At 47.8% G+C, this 18,944-nt stretch overlaps 1 protein-coding gene, 1 long non-coding RNA gene and 5 other non-coding genes across 7 annotated transcripts; 2 read left to right on the top strand and 5 right to left on the bottom strand.

Annotated features, from left to right (window-relative positions):
• Positions 1-324: 324 nt before the first annotated feature.
• On the bottom strand, positions 325-396 carry TRNAA-UGC (transfer RNA alanine (anticodon UGC)). Its single transcript has one exon. It is a non-coding gene; the product is annotated as a tRNA-Ala (tRNA).
• A 234-nt stretch (positions 397-630) lies between these two features.
• On the bottom strand, positions 631-702 carry TRNAD-GUC (transfer RNA aspartic acid (anticodon GUC)). Its single transcript has one exon. It is a non-coding gene; the product is annotated as a tRNA-Asp (tRNA).
• Positions 703-895: 193 nt separating this feature from the next.
• On the bottom strand, positions 896-968 carry TRNAF-GAA (transfer RNA phenylalanine (anticodon GAA)). Its single transcript has one exon. It is a non-coding gene; the product is annotated as a tRNA-Phe (tRNA).
• Positions 969-1,306: 338 nt separating this feature from the next.
• On the bottom strand, positions 1,307-1,378 carry TRNAD-GUC (transfer RNA aspartic acid (anticodon GUC)). Its single transcript has one exon. It is a non-coding gene; the product is annotated as a tRNA-Asp (tRNA).
• A 182-nt stretch (positions 1,379-1,560) lies between these two features.
• Positions 1,561-1,632, top strand: TRNAA-UGC (transfer RNA alanine (anticodon UGC)). The gene has a single exon. It is a non-coding gene; the product is annotated as a tRNA-Ala (tRNA).
• A 1,009-nt stretch (positions 1,633-2,641) lies between these two features.
• Positions 2,642-18,627, bottom strand: DHX37 (DEAH-box helicase 37). The gene is made up of 27 exons (XM_061466175.1): positions 18,505-18,627; positions 17,455-17,624; positions 16,138-16,250; positions 15,090-15,411; positions 14,286-14,434; positions 13,593-13,685; positions 13,352-13,448; positions 13,147-13,260; positions 12,697-12,798; positions 12,086-12,200; positions 11,633-11,728; positions 11,150-11,226; positions 10,416-10,554; positions 10,101-10,177; positions 9,310-9,542; positions 8,763-8,874; positions 8,066-8,172; positions 7,480-7,668; positions 7,246-7,370; positions 6,862-6,978; positions 6,560-6,732; positions 6,063-6,177; positions 5,513-5,650; positions 5,095-5,189; positions 4,570-4,643; positions 3,624-3,721; positions 2,642-3,040 (listed from the first exon to the last, which is right to left on the bottom strand). Exons 1-27 carry the CDS (start codon positions 18,608-18,610, stop codon positions 2,958-2,960), a joined length of 3,429 nt encoding a protein of 1,142 aa, XP_061322159.1. The 5' UTR covers positions 18,611-18,627; the 3' UTR covers positions 2,642-2,957.
• Positions 4,539-5,187, top strand: LOC133275896 (uncharacterized). Its single transcript, XR_009745724.1, has 2 exons — positions 4,539-4,680; positions 4,933-5,187. It is a non-coding gene; the product is annotated as an uncharacterized LOC133275896 (long non-coding RNA).
• Positions 18,628-18,944: the final 317 nt, after the last annotated feature.

Genomic DNA, 18,944 nt, shown 5'->3' with positions numbered 1-18,944 from the left:
TCAAGCTCTACATGGGCTTTGGTTTCTGTTGTTTCCCAAGAGCTTCTCCAACCTGCTTCAAGCGGAGCCAGGTCAGGCTGCAAGGGGCTGCCCTTCTTCCTTTTGGGCTGCTCTGGCTCTGCAGGGCCTTAGTGTGGCAATGAGCTACCTGGAGAGACACAAGAATTGTGTTTGTGTAGTCCTGACGAGAAACAAGTGAGAAAAAACAGGCTTTTGGGGCAGCAACAGTGCAATTTAGTGTTACGTGTGACCCAGCAACTTTAACCCTGGGTAAAACAGATCACAGGGATAAGACAGAGAATAAATGAGGCAGGAAAAAAAAGGTGGAGATGCCGGGGATTGAACCCGGGACCTCATACATGCAAAGCATGCGCTCTACCGCTGAGCTACATCCCCACGCCCGGCGCTGTGTCTCTGCCTGGCGCCCACCTTTGCCCGCTCCGGGGCCGCACACCCGCCGTTGCTGCGCAGGGTAAAACGGGAGCTGTGTGTAAACCTCAGGTAGTTCTTAGCAGTACGGGAGCACTCTGCGTTCGCACACACACACACGTGGGTTCGTTTTATTTTTCCTCCGGAAATCAGAAAATTCCGTCACGAAATTGGGAAATAAACCAAAATAAAAACCGCAACCTCCCCGTCGGGGAATCGAACCCCGGTCTCCCGCGTGACAGGCGGGGATACTCACCACTATACTAACGAGGACGGCTCATAACCTGGACTCCATACGCGCCGGCCCATCCCCGCTCAGCGCTCCCCGCAGGGAACAGCGTTCTACCGCGCAATGCTCCCACACGCGTGAGCGCCCGCGGAGGTGTTCAGCACAGAACCCTCTCGCTGGGGCCGCTCGGCGGCAAAAGGACCCGCTGTCACCGGCGGGACGAAAGAAAAGGAGTTCTGCCGAAACCCGGGATCGAACCAGGGACCTTTAGATCTTCAGTCTAACGCTCTCCCAACTGAGCTATTTCGGCGCGCACACACCCGCCCGCTGACGGCGGATAGGACCCCGCCCAGCGCACCCGTGGTGTTACCGTGGTAACAGGTGACAGTGGTGCCCGTGGGCCCAGCCGCTGCCCACCTCTTCCACCGCACTGCTTCGCACCCCGCAGGGCGGGGACACCGGCAGCAGCGGTGGCAGCGGGGCGCCCAGAACGCACCCTGGGAGGAGCGGCGGGCTCCGCTCCCCTTCACCTGCATAAAAAGCAGCTCTGGGCCCATACCGTGCTCGCTGCGGGATGTGCGCGGCCGCTCGCCTGCAGGCCTCGGTTCCACGCCGGCGTAGCAGGCGCGGAGAACAAAAGTAACGGACCTCCCCGTCGGGGAATCGAACCCCGGTCTCCCGCGTGACAGGCGGGGATACTCACCACTATACTAACGAGGACAGGCACAAACGCGGCTTTCAGGCCTTGCGCTATAAGGACACGGTCGCCGCAAGCCCCGGCCCTGTCCTGCGGGCGCTGGAGCTCGGTGCTGGGCTGAGAGGAGCGGAGCGGCGGTCTCGCTGGGCCCGACGTGCGGCTGCACCGCGTATGTATTCCTGTGCGGGAAACCGGGGTACAATAAGGGGATGTAGCTCAGTGGTAGAGCGCATGCTTTGCATGTATGAGGCCCCGGGTTCAATCCCCGGCATCTCCACTCGTTTTGTTGTGGTTTTTGATTCCTTTCATCCCGTTTACCCAAAGGAGCCATCATTCGTTAAGAGGCTCGGTGTTGTCCTTTTCTTTCTTCCTTCCCGTAATCACAGCTGCGATTCGTGCTAAAGAAAGGAGCCCAGTCAGTTCACAGCACCCTCGTGCCTATGGTTGCTGCTAAACACTACTCCATTGCAACACTTACATGATAAATACCCAGCTGTACCAGGCTATTTTCCTTCTTGCTCAGAAACAAAAGCTGCTTTCGTCACCATTAGGTATTTTTAAACCTTGTGTCCTGGTCTGAAGTGCAAGGGCGTAGTGGGAGCACACATCCAGCCCCTTCTGGGGTTGGGTTTTACCAGCTTCCTCCAGAACGTGGGGGCAGATGTCCCAGCTCCTCAGAACTGGCAAAGCATGTGGCAGAGCAAAGGCACCAGGAAATAAAAGTGCTTGCAGCAGCAACCCAGGGATGAGGAGAGATTTGAAACCAGAATTACTGAAAGCAAGATTAATGAAGACTCTGGATTCACTGCAAACTCCTTGAGAAGCAGGAAAAGCATTAGGAGCACACTGGGACTTTGTCATAGCAGCCCCTTGCTGCTGTGTTTTGGGTTTGCGACTAACAGTGTTGATAACACGCGAGTGTTCGGGCTGTTGCTGAGCAGTACTTGCACAATGTCAAGGCTTTCTCTTTTCCCCTCTGTGAGGTGGCTGTGGGTGGACAAGATGCTGGAAGGGGACACCGTGTAGGAGGTGCTGAGCGCCTTGACATCACTGGGATTCTTCGTCTTCCCTTCACTAATTAAACCATCTTCATCTCTACCCACGAGTTTTCTCACTTTTGTGCTTCCTGTCACGCAGGAGGGACAGGGGATGCGTGAACCTAAGGGGCTGGGCAAGGTCAACCCACCACGAGGACCAAACGTTCAGCCTAGGGCTGGATCTGCTGTCACTGCCAAGGTCTGGAATACCCCTTATTGCAGTATCTGGCATTGAAAACATTTCTCCCATCCAGCCCAAGAACTATACACATTTATTATAGTCCATGTGACTAATATAGTCCAAAGAGAAGCTTCAGATAAAAAAAAACAATCTGTAAAATGCAATGGATAAAATTATCCAACATCAATATTACAAAATACCAGCAAAACCACTGGTAGGGCTTCTGGAAACACAGAGGGCTTCCTAGAAAACCAGACCAACACTCAGTTTGCTTACAGAAAGCTACTGCTAACAGTTAGCAAGTCCATCTGTGTCGGCAGATTTCCAAGGAAACCCAAGCTCCCAAAACGTCTTGGAGAAGGGTCCATGAAGAAGTCAGACACTTCACTGTGCTACTGGTGGCCACTTTTGGGCTAGATCATCATGCAAGGCTTCGGGGATCCACTGACGATAGGCTGTGAGCAAATCTGGAAGGAGAGAGGGGAGCAATTACATGGCTGCGGAGTACAGGGACTGGAGTGGTTCTGCTGGAAAGACGAAGTCCTGCAGCATCACAGGCTGACAGCAAGAACCAACCTTCTATCACTGCTGCAGCTTGGGGACCTGCATGCAGATATAGAAGTGCCAAGTGTGGGAGAATGACTGTGAAAGCCATCACCGCATCACTTTGCTGCTGCTTCCATGAAGAACTCTCACAATCTGTACCCTAAAACTGAACAAAATCCATTTTACCTGGAAGAACCTTTCCCTGCACCCACTGACAGTACCATCAGAGTGTGATTCTTTAGAAGCACAAACCAAACACTCTAACTGTTGTTGGAACTACAGGGAAAAAATCATCTTAAAACGATGTACTTTCTGAAGTACAAGCCACTCCAGTCCTTCACCAGAACCAAGACACACAGCATTGCTGATTCTGGTAAGAAAACAGCAGATATTTGGAGATTATCAAGTGAGATCATCCATTTTTTTAGTTATAATTCAACAGTGTTGGTGGCACTACAAAACCTGCACTGATATGACCAGTAATTAAGCAAGCAGAACACTTACATTTAGGATTTCTCTTCCATGCAGCCAGTAAAGCACCACGATTATCACAGTTTTCTGCCACTAGAGCCTGCAGGAGGGCTTCTGTCCTGGGCTGAAGTCTACCAAAATAAAACAGTACATTAAAACAAAGTTCATTAGCACAGTTCAGCAAAGTATTCCAGCATTCAGCTTACCTTTCTGAATTCATACTCCTAGTGGTTTTTAAAGGGCTAAATACAGTTACAGAAACACAAAATTCACTAGAAATAAGTTTATTCCCCCTACTACAACTTTCTGTTGTTAAATAGAGCAGCAGGTTGCTCTTCTTGCTGGCAGCATGCAGCTGCATAGCACATGGGGGAGCAAAAAGGAACCAACAGGTCCCATGCTGCACTCGGAACTGACTACACTAGGGAATAACTTTGCAATTGTAGGACCCTCGGATGAGATGAGTCACTTTTAAGAAAGCCTTTCCCAATCTTTGCATCTCTCAGCCCCATCACAACTCAGAGAAAGCTCATTTTGGTAAGGAAGAGAGCTTTCACAAGGGGGACACAGGGGAAACAATAGCTGACAGTTCTTTTGAGGCTCATTGTTCTGTAAATGTCATCAAGAAAAATATGGTCTGTTGGAAACATGTCTCTGGAAAGAGATAAACCAAATGCAATTGGCCAAAGCACAAAGAAAAGCAAGGAAAGCAGTTGTGTCCATGTGTGAGCAATTTATGTGCGTGAAGCAGCCCGCAGAGGTCAGCGTGACCAGCAGGCTGTGTGTGCGCTTCCACACTGCCCTCACAACCACCCAGCTCTCTTGAGACATAGTTTTTCTTGGTAAGAAAACTCATTTTCCTCTCCTGCAGCTGCAGCCAAGATCCCTATCGAGGACACCCCTCCCAGCATTCATTTTCTTTCGTTTTAAAGGAAGTTAAACGTGTTTGGTGGAGCCAAACTTAACTTTATCAACTTACTTGGCCCATGTCTTCAGCATTATGAGGGGACTGGACAGCAGACACTGGCTATAAGACTTCAACTTCTTAATAACCTGGAAGATTCGTTATAACAAGTACATAATGAACACGGTAAATTAATTGTTCTGTGGAAACAACCATTAATGAACTTGTACAACTATAGACATCCATCCCATATTCTCTATTACCATCTCTCTCCCATCCATGGCACCATACAAATCTTGTCCTGGCTTGCTAGGTGACCCTTGAGTCTCAGAATGGACAAAGACAGGAGCTATAGCTTTTTTCCTCTGAAAACCAGGACTTAAATTTGTGAGTCTCTTTCACCCAGATGATGATTTTCATGCTGCTTTATATTTTAAGGATATCTTCCCCATTCCACAACTGCACCAAACTCCTGCAGCCACCAGCAAGTTATGAAGAATGGGCATGCAGACAAAGAAACAAGTCACAAGGGTCATCATCTCCAAAAACTGGGCTAAAACCTTACTGATTACACCAAGGAAGCAGGTGGAACATGCTCACCTTCCCTTCAAGCAGGAACCTGGCAAAGTATTTGTAACGATCAATACCTTCTGGGTAATCAACTTCCACAGCAGGGAGCTCCCAGCTAACTCGGTCTGGAAAGAAGGATCACACTGAGTCCCTTAAACGCTCAAAAAGGAGGGTCCCTAGCCAAGGGAGATGTGCAACAAAGATGCTAAGTGGGGAGGGTACTGCCACCACCCAGCCAGCATTGCTCCCTCACAGGGAGAGATGCTGATATTTAGATGCTACAAATCCCATGGAGTTACTCAAACCATGGTTAAGCTCTCTGACCAGTCCAAGCTGAGCTTGACCTTTCTGGTCTGCTGAGAGTCTTGCTAAAAGCAGCATTACAATAACTACATATACTCTATATAACTATATAGAACTACTGAATGACACTTCTCAAGGCACTTACGAAAGACACTTGGTCTGTGACACCGAACTCGGCCTGTTTCAGGGCAGTAAGATGGAGGAGGATTTTCCAGAGGCTTCCCAAAGTGGCAGTACGGTGGCAACAGAGCTGGAATCCACTCAGGCTCGACTGCAGACACACCTTAGGAAGGGAAAACACACACCTGAATGCAGGCTTGCTGCCAAGGGCCACCACTCACTGAGTGAATACAGTGCATTGCAGAATCTCATCTTCACACATTCACTTGGATCTCATTTTTCAAGTCAACTCTTTATTGTCCTTGTTCAGACACCATCAATAGGGAGCTACTGCTGACAGGGCTGGAGCAGAGCAGCTATTTCAGAAGCTGAACTTTGCTCCAGCCAGTTCCGCTGGACAAAGAATAAACCAGGCCAATTTATCCCCTGATCCAGACCTAGAAACCATAAGGATCCAAATCCCCAGAGGCATGACCACTGTGTAAGCAGAATGCCTCAAGGGAAACATTCTGCCTAAGGCACTTCTGAATTCCTCCCCACACCTGCAGAACAAGCAGGGACTGCAGCAGCCTCACCTTTCATATACAGCTTTGTAGTCTCAACAATTTCCTGATACACCACGAACTCTGGGAGCTGTTTGAAGAGGACTGAGCTTGGATGGATGAACACGGGGTCTTCCAGGAGAGCAGTCTTTAAGAAAGCACAAGAAGATTGAAGCAGAATAAGATGAGTTACTGGCAATCCAATCTCTTGATTGCATCCAATTTTAGTCTCTCTTAGATGTACCTTTATACGGTTTCCTTAAGTGATGGAGGATTTTAACAACCCCATCATTTTCTACATCACCTTCTCAGGAGACATCAAGCACTTTGCACGTCGGACTAATGCTAGTTCTTGGCTCTATAACAATTCCTACCTGAGGACTGGGAAATTGCAACACTGGAAACTTAGATTCCATGAGTGGCTGTAGAAAGCCAGCACATGCAGCCCCATTGCTGTATGCAGCCATAAGCCCAGGAGTGTCTTTCTACCACACAGGGGAAGAGGAATTCAGTCAATTCAAGCTATTTACCTTATAGGCATTTTTCCACTTGTCATCCAGGAGCTCTTCTGCCTGAACTCTTCGGGCAACGTGATCCCCTAGCCCAGCCAGGACAATCTGCCTCAAGTAAGTTGCTTGAGCTTCTGTTGGGGGCTTCATCTTTGGATCAACAAAGAGACCAGCATCAGTGCAGACTGAGTTCACTGTTGGGGGGGGGGGGGGAAAGAGGAGTTAAGATTCAATAGCAAACTAAAGGTTGCAACAAACAGCCCCGTTGATTTGTCACCCCTCAAAAGAGAATAAACAAGGTGGCTCCTCTCAAACCCCTTTACCTGCTGTTGTCAGCTGTCCTCTCAAGCGCCGGATTTCCAGCATGGCTTTGTATCGGAGCCCATTTTCTTCACAGAATTTCTGGGTGCACCCAGCGTACTCACAGGCCCCCACTGCTCCTGGAAGTGAAGTCAGGGGGAGAAATTACTTAGACAATCAGTTCTGCAAAGGAAACCAACTGTGGGACAGTGGTGTCATAGTCAACACATGCATATCACAGTTCCCATTTGTCATTAGCCTGGGACACTGGCAGAATGCCCAGAGAACAGTCCAGAATATGTACTGCTGGGCTCAGTCCTGCAGCATGAGGCTGCCTTTGCTTGTATAAGGCTAAGAGGGAGGAGGACAGAACGGCAGTTAACAGTACAGGGAAGTCACTGCAATACCTAACATCACCATCAGGTCTCCAAGCTTTTGCATGGGCCCCTGCCCAGCCCAGATCCTTTGCATCTGTAAAAACCTGGCTTTCTTCCCCTTCAGCTTTGCTGCCTCTTCCTCACTTACTGCTGGCCTAAAAGAAACACAAAACAGCATAAATGAACATTGTGCTTAGGTGCAGAAGGGCCTCAACGTAAGAGAGACATCAGCTGTGACAAGTGATGTCAGGTTAAGTCACTCACCTGTCTAACTCCTCAAAAAGCTCCCGCACAGTCATTGCAGACACTATGGTGATGGTGTAGGGCAGGCAGCCCTGCTGCCTGCTCAATGCCAACATCTTTGCATAGCGGGGGGCAACAGGAAATGTGGCCATTATTCTCCCCAGGGGACTAATAGGGCAACTCAGCTTTGCTGCCAGCTGCTGCTTCAGCCTGGGGGAGGAAAAGTGATGTAATGTAGTGACTTCTGCATTAGAATGAGTTTGTGTTTCTGGTTTTAGAAGCCCCATTCATTTCATGTGTTTTCTCTGATTTTGTTATGTGCTGGTCCCAAAGGCTGGGGGAAAGATTCCTTTTCCTCATGCAGCTCCCCCTTGCCCTGAATGGCACACTGCTAGCACAGTCTTTCTGTGCCCAAACACACCCAGGGACCAATAAAACACACAAAGGTAAACCTGAGACTGTTAAAATGCTGACAGTCTCTGCCAGCACATCCTCAAATGCATGGCTGAGATGGAAAACTGGCGGGAGGACAGCAGTGCCACTGCCTTGATAGTGGAGTCTGTGCAGCAGCACTAAGAGGGAATTCGTGGGGGACCACAGATGTTACCTTCCTGTCATAGGGGGTTCCTTTAAGGCACCCAGGGCTATCAGCAACTCCTCAGCTGCTGCAAGTGCTTCTGTTGGAGGTGGTGTTGGGAATGGGAAGTTGATTACCTATGGACAGCGAGGGAAAATACTTCTCAGTACATCACTGATATAGCTCCCACTGAAAAACAGAGTCTGAATGCAGTAAGAAGTCCTGGAAGGGAACAGAACCCTTCCCTCTGGATACACACCACATAAAAACAGTTAGGATGTTTGCCAGGAGCAAGAGGAAAGGACATATAATGGGAGGAAATGCTTGGAACAAAAACATTAGGAAACAGGAATACCAGCGTCACCCTGAGCTGCCACTGACTCCAGGCACCGCCTAGGGTGGGCTGCTTTAAGGTCTGACTCGTAAGTATTGTGCTTTCTGAGAGTGCTCAAGTACCTCCAAAACACAACCCCTGTTTGGACAGGGCTTTTTTGCTACTAAAAATATAAGAAAGCTCTTATGACCTGAACAAACACATCTGTTAAGGCCCGGTAGGATTCATACAGGCTTCTGTGATTCACAGAACCAAAATCAAGTCCCAGCATCCTAATTCCTAACACAAGGCACAGCCTCAAGCGACGATGATAACAGATCTATTTTGTGACTCCAGCTCCAAGGGGCAGCCACTTTAAAGAGCACTGTAGTACAAAGGAAATTTACACCTCACCTTTTCTATATTTAATGCCTTCATTTGCAGAATCAAGTCTTCTACCGGTCGCTTTATTATTTCCGGAGCAGAAAATTTCTCAAAGTCCATGAAGACTGCTGAGGAGTATAACCTAGTGAACCAGAAATGCTGCTTAGAGACTTAGAATAAATCTTAACTCAAAAGATATGCAAGGGATTTATAAAACAGGCAGCTGTTGGTGCTATTTAGATAACCATGTAATTATTTCCGTGGTTGGGGCATACTGCATTAGTCACAAAAAGGTGACTTGGCTTGGAGTGGGATCCATGCTGTTTTGGCCACCCCAATGAGTTTTCAGCAAAAGAAAGGCCCCCAAGAAGTCAAACTGTCAAACCAACATCACCAGTGACAGTCCACGTTTGGCTTCACCTCTCCTATTTGAATGAAGAGCAGACAAAACCAACGGGTTTCAAGCACCACTAGGTCCTTGTGAAAGGGGCAGCAGGACGAGAGAAGCCACCCAATTCACACTGCCACTCACTGGGCTTTTTGCTCCTCCTAACCCTCTCCCCAGCAGGCAGCTAACCTGTAACAGTGCCCTGGCTCCGTCCGGCCAGCCCGGCCTGCCCGCTGGTTGGCTGAAGCCTGAGATATCCAAGTGATTCTGAAAGATGAAACCCCAGTAATTTTGTCATAGAAACGTTTCTTGACCTTTCCACAATCAACCACGTATTTGATGCCTGGGATGGTAAGAGATGTTTCAGCCACGTTGGTGGCTACAACACACAGTCTCGTGCCAGGAGGAGGAGGCCTGAATACCTACAAGAAACAGATGGGCATGTGAAATGCACGGCCAACAACAGAAAGAGACAGGCAGCCAACTTGGATGGGTTGCAAAGGGATGACCAAGCATATGGCATTGCAGGGGAAACCCAAGAGTGAGACCAAAGACTTAACACTTTGTCTCCAGCTCTGGAGCGTTCTATCCAGCTCATTTAATCCCTCAGAAACACCCACAGGGCCTCCAGGTGGAGCAGACACCAGTGTGGAGTTGTATTTAGACATACTCCAAAACTCAAGAGGAAATGTAAGAGTAACTGCCTGTTGGCAATGGGATCTAATTTGGACTCACTTTACCATGCTGCAGGACTGTCACTCTTTATCTCTCCCAACCTGCTGAACTGGCACATAAAGGAGATCCCAGCCCAAACAAGGCCAGCTCTGATCCCATCCCAACTCACCCACTGGGACATTCAAGTGCGCCCAGTGATGGCAGTCCAAAATGCACATTGTAACTCACAAAGCATATGTGACTTTAGACAACAATCACACATATCTATAAGGATCGTTTACTTATTATGACAACAAATTCTTTACCTTTGCTTGTTTCTCTGGTGCTAGCAAAGAATAGAGTGGGAGCACATAGAGTGGAAGGGACGAATCAGATTTCTCATCTGTGAAGAAACCAATATTATTAAGTACACAGTAAGTCAACAACTTCCAGGCTTAATCCCTACAATGTCTTCACAAACACCACTTCATTTAAAACCAGTAAAATACTTGGTACAAAGCTGAAGCTGGAAAATCTTTATAGCTTTTCCATGGCACAGGTCAGCAAAGGCCAACCTGCCTATGTTGCACATTCCACAGGTGACAGGAGATATGGAATTCTGATTTCAGTAAGTGCCAAACCTTCTTCCGAGTCTCCATCTCCTAAATCTAGGTCAATATCAGACCCTGCCATATCATCATCAGTTTCATTGTCTCTGTCTTCATCTCCTTCATCCACTGGTACAACAGAGTAACTGTCCAGATCAATTTTGGGGAGCACCTGAGAAAGAGAGGAAAGATGACCCCAGAGCATTTTAAAAGGGGGACACAAACAGCACTTTTTCTTGCTTTGAAAGCTGAGCACTTACTGCAAACATTTGTTGACCTGAAGGTGACAGAGGGATTGAGAGATTTCATTTGTATTTAAGGCCAAGGTTTCAATGTCAGTGGACAGGATATCTAGAACATCAAGATCTCTGGCTAACAAAGCGCATGTAGGACTTGTGTGGAAGCCAACCCTTCATCCTTGACACCTTGACAAATGCATCAGTCGCTGGATAACAGCGAGATGAGGAGCAGCCCTGGAGCCAGCAAGTCTGGAACTCCTTCCATTAGAGTTTTAATGGTCAACACTCAACCAAAATCTCCTGCCTGTAATATCCAGGGCCACATTTTAGCACTCTGCTGCTCATAATGCAGCAGTTATCAGTGTAGGCAGCATTACTGGATTTCCTGAGGGGACATACGTAGGCTACAAGGCTCCAGGCAAACCTAAAACAGCTTGGTGAGAAACACAGCTATGCAGGAGTGCTGTTTGGCAGGGAGATACCTGCTCCCTCCTGTCTCTGGGAGGAATTCTACCCATCACACATTACCGTAACTTTCTTCTGCTTCCTTGATTTCTTGAATTTTCTCATTTCTTCCACTGAGTCTTCTTTGTCATCATCTCCTCCTGCAAAACCAGTGGAATTACTGTTAGCTGAGCATGCTTTCCTCTCAGAATACACAGTGGCAAGAGTCTGGTCCCACTCCCATCTTTCTGGGGATGCAAAAAGTGTCACAGTGTGAAATAAGCAAATAGTCACGTTGAAGGCAGAGGGTACAGGGATAGCACAAAAGTTTAACGTCATAATTCCATTTAGGAACCATACTGCAGCTGTATGCCTTGAGGTTTAGGACACCATTAGCTGAGCTATATTAGGATTTGACTTTCTAGTCATCTTGGGAAATTCCATTAGCCTGAAATAAAACAGCCACCAACAGGCAGCAGCGTTTCTGCTTTAATTCACAACCAACAGAGCAAGTGAAGAAATGCAATGAATCCTTGAGCCTAACAGTCCTTTATTCTACAGCATTACCTGCAGTGTTGTTTTTCTGGAATGGAAAGGCTTTCCTTAGCCTTCTACAGAGAGAGTGTACTTCTGCCTGGCCTGTTAAAAACACCAAAATCCCACCTGCAAGAGAACAGATCACTGTCAACCTCAACATAGGTATTTCACCTTGGAAAGCTTCAGATCTTGCTCTTGATAAGACAGGTTGAATATACTGCAAAGTAACAAGGAGGAACAGGGTGTTAGACTGCAACTGTCTTCTACTACTCCCTCGAGAAGCACACGAATGTAACCATGATTTAACTGAAGGGTAATTTTCATATGAGAAGCCCAAGTACAAGAATACATCACTGTAGTTCCACGTTCAAGCTACAAAAACCCTCTACCCCAAAACAAAACATAAACCCAGCAAAAACAACCCAGAAGACTTTAGACACGTGAAGTGTAAAGTATTTGAGAGGTTCTCAGCAGTGACCTTACCTGAGGGCAACATCCGATGGATTTTACACACCTTTCTGAAGCACTCCCCACTGTAGTCATCTAAGGGGGTTTTCTTGTTAAAATGAACAGTTACAGGGAATTGCCTTGCATCTACCTAGGGAGGGAATGCAAGCAAACGATTACTTGCTGTTATAACTCCAGCATAACTATTGCAGCATTCACTGGAGAACTAGAAAAGCTCACCCTGTATTTCTGTTCAGCTCTTGGATTTGGTAATCTACAATACACCAGACCCACAGAAGTTACTGTTGTCTACCCTGAACACTGTAAAACCAAGCTGGAAGCTATAACTGTTCTTTCAGATCAACTCAGACTGAGGTTTTCTAGTTCTGCTGAAGTGTTAACGTACAGTGCTCAAGCTAATCAGATTCTGCTGGGGCACTTTTCTGATAAAGGTGGGAAGAAAAACACTGAGTCCCCAAAGAAACAATGGTCTAATCAAAATAACTATTTTCAAGTTGGTATCTGAAAGATTTCAGGCCCAGCTGGAAAGAGCAGACTGCCCCTAGTTTTTAACTGGCCTTATCAAGGAAGCCCTCCCTTTATTTCAGCCACTGGGCTGATGGAGACCTCAGTGAGAAGGACAATACCTGAATAACAGGAGGTGTAACAGAGAACAGCTTCTTGTTACCAGTGAAATCTTCAACACGAAGGGTGGCTGACATGATGATCAGCTTCAGTGGCCGCCCTCTCTGCAAGGACACAAACGTGTTACTCCATGCCTGAAAGCATGCGGTGGGTAAACTACACAGCACACACACACAGGGCTTTAAGTGGGGCTGGATAAAAGTTCCTGCACCAAAGCACTCAAAGTCCAAGACAAAAAAGGCACCATGTCAAGTGACAGAGCAGACACAGGTTCAAATGCAATGCGTCTTAACATACATGAACCCCAACGTTATGAGTGTTATTTCATGGTTTCCCTCAGATTTCTATTAACTTCCTCACCACAGAGTCCCTCCTCGCGCAAAGCCTCTTCATGTCCAACATTCCCTTCCCCAGCACATCCGTGTCCAATACAGAAGTACTGCTTCTCTTACCTTCTCCCGAAGAGGCACGATGCGAGACAAGAGGCCTATCAAGATGTCTGTGTACATACTCCTCTCATGAGCTTCATCAATAATAACAACTTTGTACTTCGAAAGCAGAAAGTCCTGAGAAGAGAGATCAATTTCACCATATGAAGCCTCTTTTCCAGCTGTTCAAAATACTTTCCTTTTGATAAAACAGAAGGCAAGAACTTACCTTCTGAATTTCTTTCAGCAGCACACCATCTGTCATGAACTTGATTTGTGTTTCATCTGTAACATTGCCTTCATATCGGATTTGATATGAAACCACTCTGTGAGGAAATACCAGGGTAGCCACAAGAAAAAGCATAGGGAGAAACAGAAAATTCAATGAACAATGTGCAAGATTGACTCTATGACACTCACAGAGCATCTCAGCGTTACCTTCCTAGCAAGGTCTCAGCTTTCCTCCTCACCTATTTGACAAGTTCATTTCCTTAGCGACTCGCTGGGACATGGACACTGCAGCCACACGTCGAGGCTCGGTGATCCCAATGGCACCGTCTGAACTAAAAGGAGGAAGGAAACAAAAGGAGGGGTTGTTTGGCTGCTTGCTTTAAAGAGAGGAAAACTCAGAAGTTGACAACAGGATTTCTGCACGATGGCTCTAAATTAAGATGCATCACTCGAGTCACTTATAATTACAAGAACAGAAAGGAAGCTTTGGGATTACCCTCCTGTTTATTACATGCACATGGATCTGGAGATGCATGTATCACAGGAAGTTTTTTCCCCAAATGCTGTCTCCGTAATTCCAGCTCACTGAACTCTGGTCTTCCTGGACATCCCTCTGGCAACAGGGCTCATTTCAGAAGACACTCAGGCTGGGGCAGCAGCAGCACAGAAGCTGGATGCGCCCTGATGCAACTTGCAAGAAGCATTTTATGAGGTGCAAAAGCTGAGAGGTTTCAAAGACTGCTTATGTGGAGAGGCTGTTGCAAGTCAGTCTAATTCCCTTCAGACTTTTTAGAAGCCCACTGAACACGGCCACTACTACTGCACAGACCAGGTTCAGTTCAGCCGTATCAGAAAAGAATCAAAATCAGAGGTAACTGAGTTCAGGTTGAATTTTCTTATTACACCTGCTGCATGTAAAAGAAGATCCATACCTGGCGTAGCCAGCTTCATAGAGAAACTGAGGGACTTGTGTGGTTTTACCGCTTCCCGTCTCGCCACAGATGATCACAACGGGATTCTCATTAATGGCTTCCATGACGACTTGCTCTTCGGCAAGAATTGGAAGCTTTAGTCTTGCTTCCTAAATAATATAAACCACAGGATTGGGAACTGTTACCTTCCTCTGATTCTAAAACCCACAAGAAGGAATCCTACAAGCTTTGTGGCTGGAAAAGCTCTAAACCAGTTAACACCACACCAGCAAGAACCAGAGCCATCAGAACAGCTTCCCAGAAAGCAGCTGGCAAGCCCTGCACTTCATTTGTGAACCTTCAGAGTCCCTTGAGTTTATTAATATAGCACTTCAAGGCAAAACTCATTTCACCACTCGGTCTCATCTGCTCAGACACATGCAGAGCTCTTCCCTTTCCTACAGAACGCACTACCTACGCCAAATGGAACAAAATTATCCAGCCATGATACAGCATAATGGAGAGCTGACAGTGACTTCACAAGATCTTCCAGTGAAGAACACTAAAAGCCTGCTAATGAATTCTACATTTAAAACTAGAGACAAATGCTTACATCCTAAAACAAAACTAGTTTTCCTCCTGCTAGATTACACAGGCTTAAAGCTCCGATGCACATGAACACTCTGCCAGAATGAGGACCCTAACTGCACATTGCTACCACGCTGTATTAGCAAGAGACAGAAGACAGTGCTGCAGCATCTGCAGTGACCTAATCTGATGGGGAGCACTGTAATTTCCAACACCTCGCTCTTCACAGAGCCCTACCTGAATCTCGGGAGACCTGTCCACTGGAATGAAAACCGCAGGCTTGCAAGGCAGCTTGCTGGAGGCTGGCTGGTGAACCAGCACACTAGGACCAGCTGGCTGCTGGCTCATCTCTGCCACCTTCACGCCTTCCTCTGGCTTTTCAGCAGTGTTCAGATCACTGGCTGAGGACTTCTCTATTCCTGGTTTCTGCTCTTCTTTCTCCTCGTCAGAGCTACTGGATTCTTCCTCAGACTCTGACTCTGAGCTGTGTCTTCTCTTGTAAGCACCGCTGACGCTCCTGATATTTCCAGGTTCAACAGTGCTTGGCTCCTGCATTATCCTAGAACACAACACCAACACGTGAGCTACGTTTCAGCCAAACTTCTCCAGGACCTCAAGCCACGCATGTCTTCTACACAAACCAGGCAAGGCACATCACCAAAAGTCACTGCTTGAGCCTCAACCCACATTTCACTCAACAGGCAAAACTACACCTCGGGTGCAGTGCAGCACATGAAGACATTACCTTGAGAGGTTAACCCAGCTCTCCAAGGATCCTCACTCTTTGAGCTTCTCACAGCTCTGCTAGACAAAGCCTTGGCTGAGCCAATAGCTGGATTCATATCTAAGCATGCTTTATACTGATATTTATTCATTTCTTCAGAAGACATCTCTGTAGTTTAATTTATTTCAACTTCTGCCAAAAGGCAGCTCTTGCTAAATAAGCGCTGCATCGCTCAATACTTTCCAATACAACAAAAAAGTTTATCCACCAGTTATGTAGTTTAGCCTAATTTATAAGAGTACGGAGATGTAACTGCTACCCAGCTCATCCCTTATGAAAGGGAAAACCAAGTCACTTTAAGTAACATCTTCTCAAAAGGATGACAATCAATAGCAATCATATTACCAGAGAAACCCAGAAAATTGTCTAACTCCATCCATTCTGAAGAACCTGTGTGCAGTAAGAAGGAAATAAATCCAGCAAAAAAGAAAAGGTAAGAAGGTTGCAAAGTTTTCAGCCACAGCAATAAGCAAGAATGGCTCTTTCCAAAGAACACTTTACCTTTTGGTCTGATACATGCGCTTCCCAGTACCCAGTTTGGAAGTAGTGAACAGCAGTTTCATTTCTGTCTCAGAAGCTTGGACCTCATTCAGCTTGCTCAGCAACTCAGCTCGCTATTTGGGGAAAAAAAAATCAAAATCAGTGCTTATTTTCATCAACAAATTATTTCCAGATCTGTGCTTGAGTTTTAAAGGCTCTGCTTTGGCAAACCTTACTGTGAGGTTGTAAAGATATTTCTGCTGCTACACGGTCAGTCCTCTTTGATGAGGATTTCACCCCTGCACTGGAAACACAGGCTTGACCCTTCACCACTGCAATGAAAAGCTCAGCTGCACCCTTCAAACAGCAGCAAAGAAAATGGACTTGGACTAAAATGCTGGAGCAAGGGCCAGAGCAGTGGAAGGCTCCCTTCAACACCCTCACATGGGACATAGTGCTGGCAGGAGTTGGCTGCAGTTTTAAACTACCTCCAAAAGTAGAGTTTATTTGTTAAAGCCATTTTTCAGATGCTAAAACAAACAGGAATTTTCCCTGAAAAGCTTTTGGAAAGACAGAAAAGCTCTGTCTGCATAAAGGAAATATACTGGAGCTGGAGATACACATCTCAGAAGCATCAGAAGAGTTAAGGGTGCATCAAGCTTTGCATTTTGCAACAGAACAAAGCTTCTCATGCAACCTGTTTCACAGAATGCTTTTAAAGTACAACTTCATCTACCCTGCTAGTGATGTACTTCGTAACACTTATCTATTTGGCCAGGGTCAAAGAGAGAAGGGGAACCAGGACCCAGAAATGAGGTATTCCTGGAACACATGAAGTGCTGAGAGGGAGGGGAATGCTTTTCCCCACTAGAGTTCATAGAATCATATCACAGAATCCCAGACTGGTTTGGGTTGGAAGGGAACTTGAAGCTCATCCAGTTCCAACCTCCTGCCATGGGCAGAGACACCCTCCACCAGAGCAGCTTGCTCCAAACCTGTCCTCAAGTCCATGGCTGGTGCCATGTCTTTGCCAAAACACCCAAGAAACGGATGGCTGACACTGTCTTAATACAACTCCTGAACTTCAGCACCTGCATGTCCTTGAGGCACCCCTCATAGTTCACGTCCCAAAAAGCTCTTGCTGGCAGTGCAGAGCAGTCACCCCACTTCTGGCTTTTCACACTAGCAATGCAATCACATCACGTACCACATATCATCACTGCCAGTGTCACAGCATAAGGGAAACCTCCAGAGGTGCTCGTTGACATGGACCACTGCCATACCCTGTCACCTGGCCGGAGGGCACAAAGCCGGAGCCCCCAGCAAGCAGCACTGTACCTGTTTCTTCTTTTCTTTCTGCTCTAAAATTTTCTGCAGGTGTTTCTTCTGTTTCTTGCTCAGGGGTTTCTTCTGCTGTTGCACAACACTAGCCACTTTTTTCTTCTTTGCTTTCTTTGCTGGCAGGACCAGGGCGTTGCTTTCATCAATTCCTTTCAGCGTTACTTCATCTGAAAACACACATTCGATCACTCACTGGTGCCACGGGGTTATTTGCAGCATAACAGGTTTACCACAAACCAGACCAGGTGTACCACTTTGAAACAAACACAACCCCCACCCTCAGCCAAAAATAAATCCCTTATCAGCAGTAAGGGTAAAAAGCCCGTGAAAGGGAGACTCTAGTTCTCTTAGGTGCTTCCTAAAGTTGTGAGGGTAATTTTCATTAACTTACACAACAATACTACAAAACTTCTGCCTTTTTTGACCACAGGCAGAGCAGCCTGGGACATGAGTGTCTTGGGGGGCCAGGCATAATTTTTAATAGTAAAAACTTCTATTATTAACGTTTGAATGATGACAGCAGTATAATGAATGTGGGGATTTAAAAGCGATATTTGAGAATGCAAATGCTAAACCTAAGAATATTCTTAATAATCGCTTTGACGAAGATTTGCCGAGATGCAGAAGCTGCTTCAATAGAGCTACAGATGCAAGGCCTGTAAGAGGCTCGAAACTAACGCTTCCTACAGAAGCATACTAGAACTACAGCCCAGACACGACGCTAATCCTGATCTCAGCAGCTCTGATCTCACTCCAGCGCCGTTCACAGCCCGGGTTCGCAGTAACGAACACAGCGCGCAGGACGCGGAGCGCCGGCCCGGGCGCTCCCCGCTCAGTCTGCAGGCCGGGGGCTCCTCGCTCAGTCTGCAGGCCGGGGGCTCCTCGCTCAGTCTGCAGCCGGGGGCTCCCCGCTCAGTCTGCAGGCCGGGGGCTCCTCGCTCAGTCTGCAGGCCGGGGGCTCCTCGCTCAGTCTGCAGCCGGGGGCTCCCCACTCAGTCTGCAGGCCGGGCGCTCCCCACTTAGCCTGCAGGCCGGGATCTAGCGCACCTCCCAGCTCCAGCGGCAGCTCCAGCGGCTCGGCGGCGGGCTGGGGCTGCGCCGTGCCCGGCTGCATCCGCGCCTTCCAGTTGTGCCGGCGGCGCGCCCGGCCCATAGCGGCGGCTGCAGCGGCGGCACCGGCGGCAGCCGCCACACGTGAGGGCCAGCGGCGCTCCTTCCGCGGTAAGGCACGGTCTCGCGAGAAAGGGCCGCGCCGCCGTACGCAGGCGCAATGCGGTAGCTCGGCCCTGCCGTGCGTGCTCCGGGTCCGCCTGCCCGCCCGCCGAGCCCGTCCCCGCTGCCTCCCAACCGAGCGTGCTCCGGAGCCCTCCTCGCATGAGCCGACAAAACCAAGCCAGGTGAAGCTGTGAAGGGCAGTCAGTGCTCAGTGCAACGTCCCGGTACAGGTTTATTGTAAGCTTTGTCACAACAGCACGGCCGGTCAGTGA

Source organism: Pezoporus flaviventris, unplaced genomic scaffold (assembly GCF_033815535.1).
Source record: "Pezoporus flaviventris isolate CSIRO_AGI_PZ_B2104156 unplaced genomic scaffold, CSIRO_AGI_Pfla_v1 ptg000041l, whole genome shotgun sequence".
Taxonomy (NCBI): Eukaryota; Metazoa; Chordata; class Aves; order Psittaciformes; family Psittacidae; genus Pezoporus; species Pezoporus flaviventris.
This window is presented reverse-complemented; position numbering and strand designations above follow the sequence as displayed.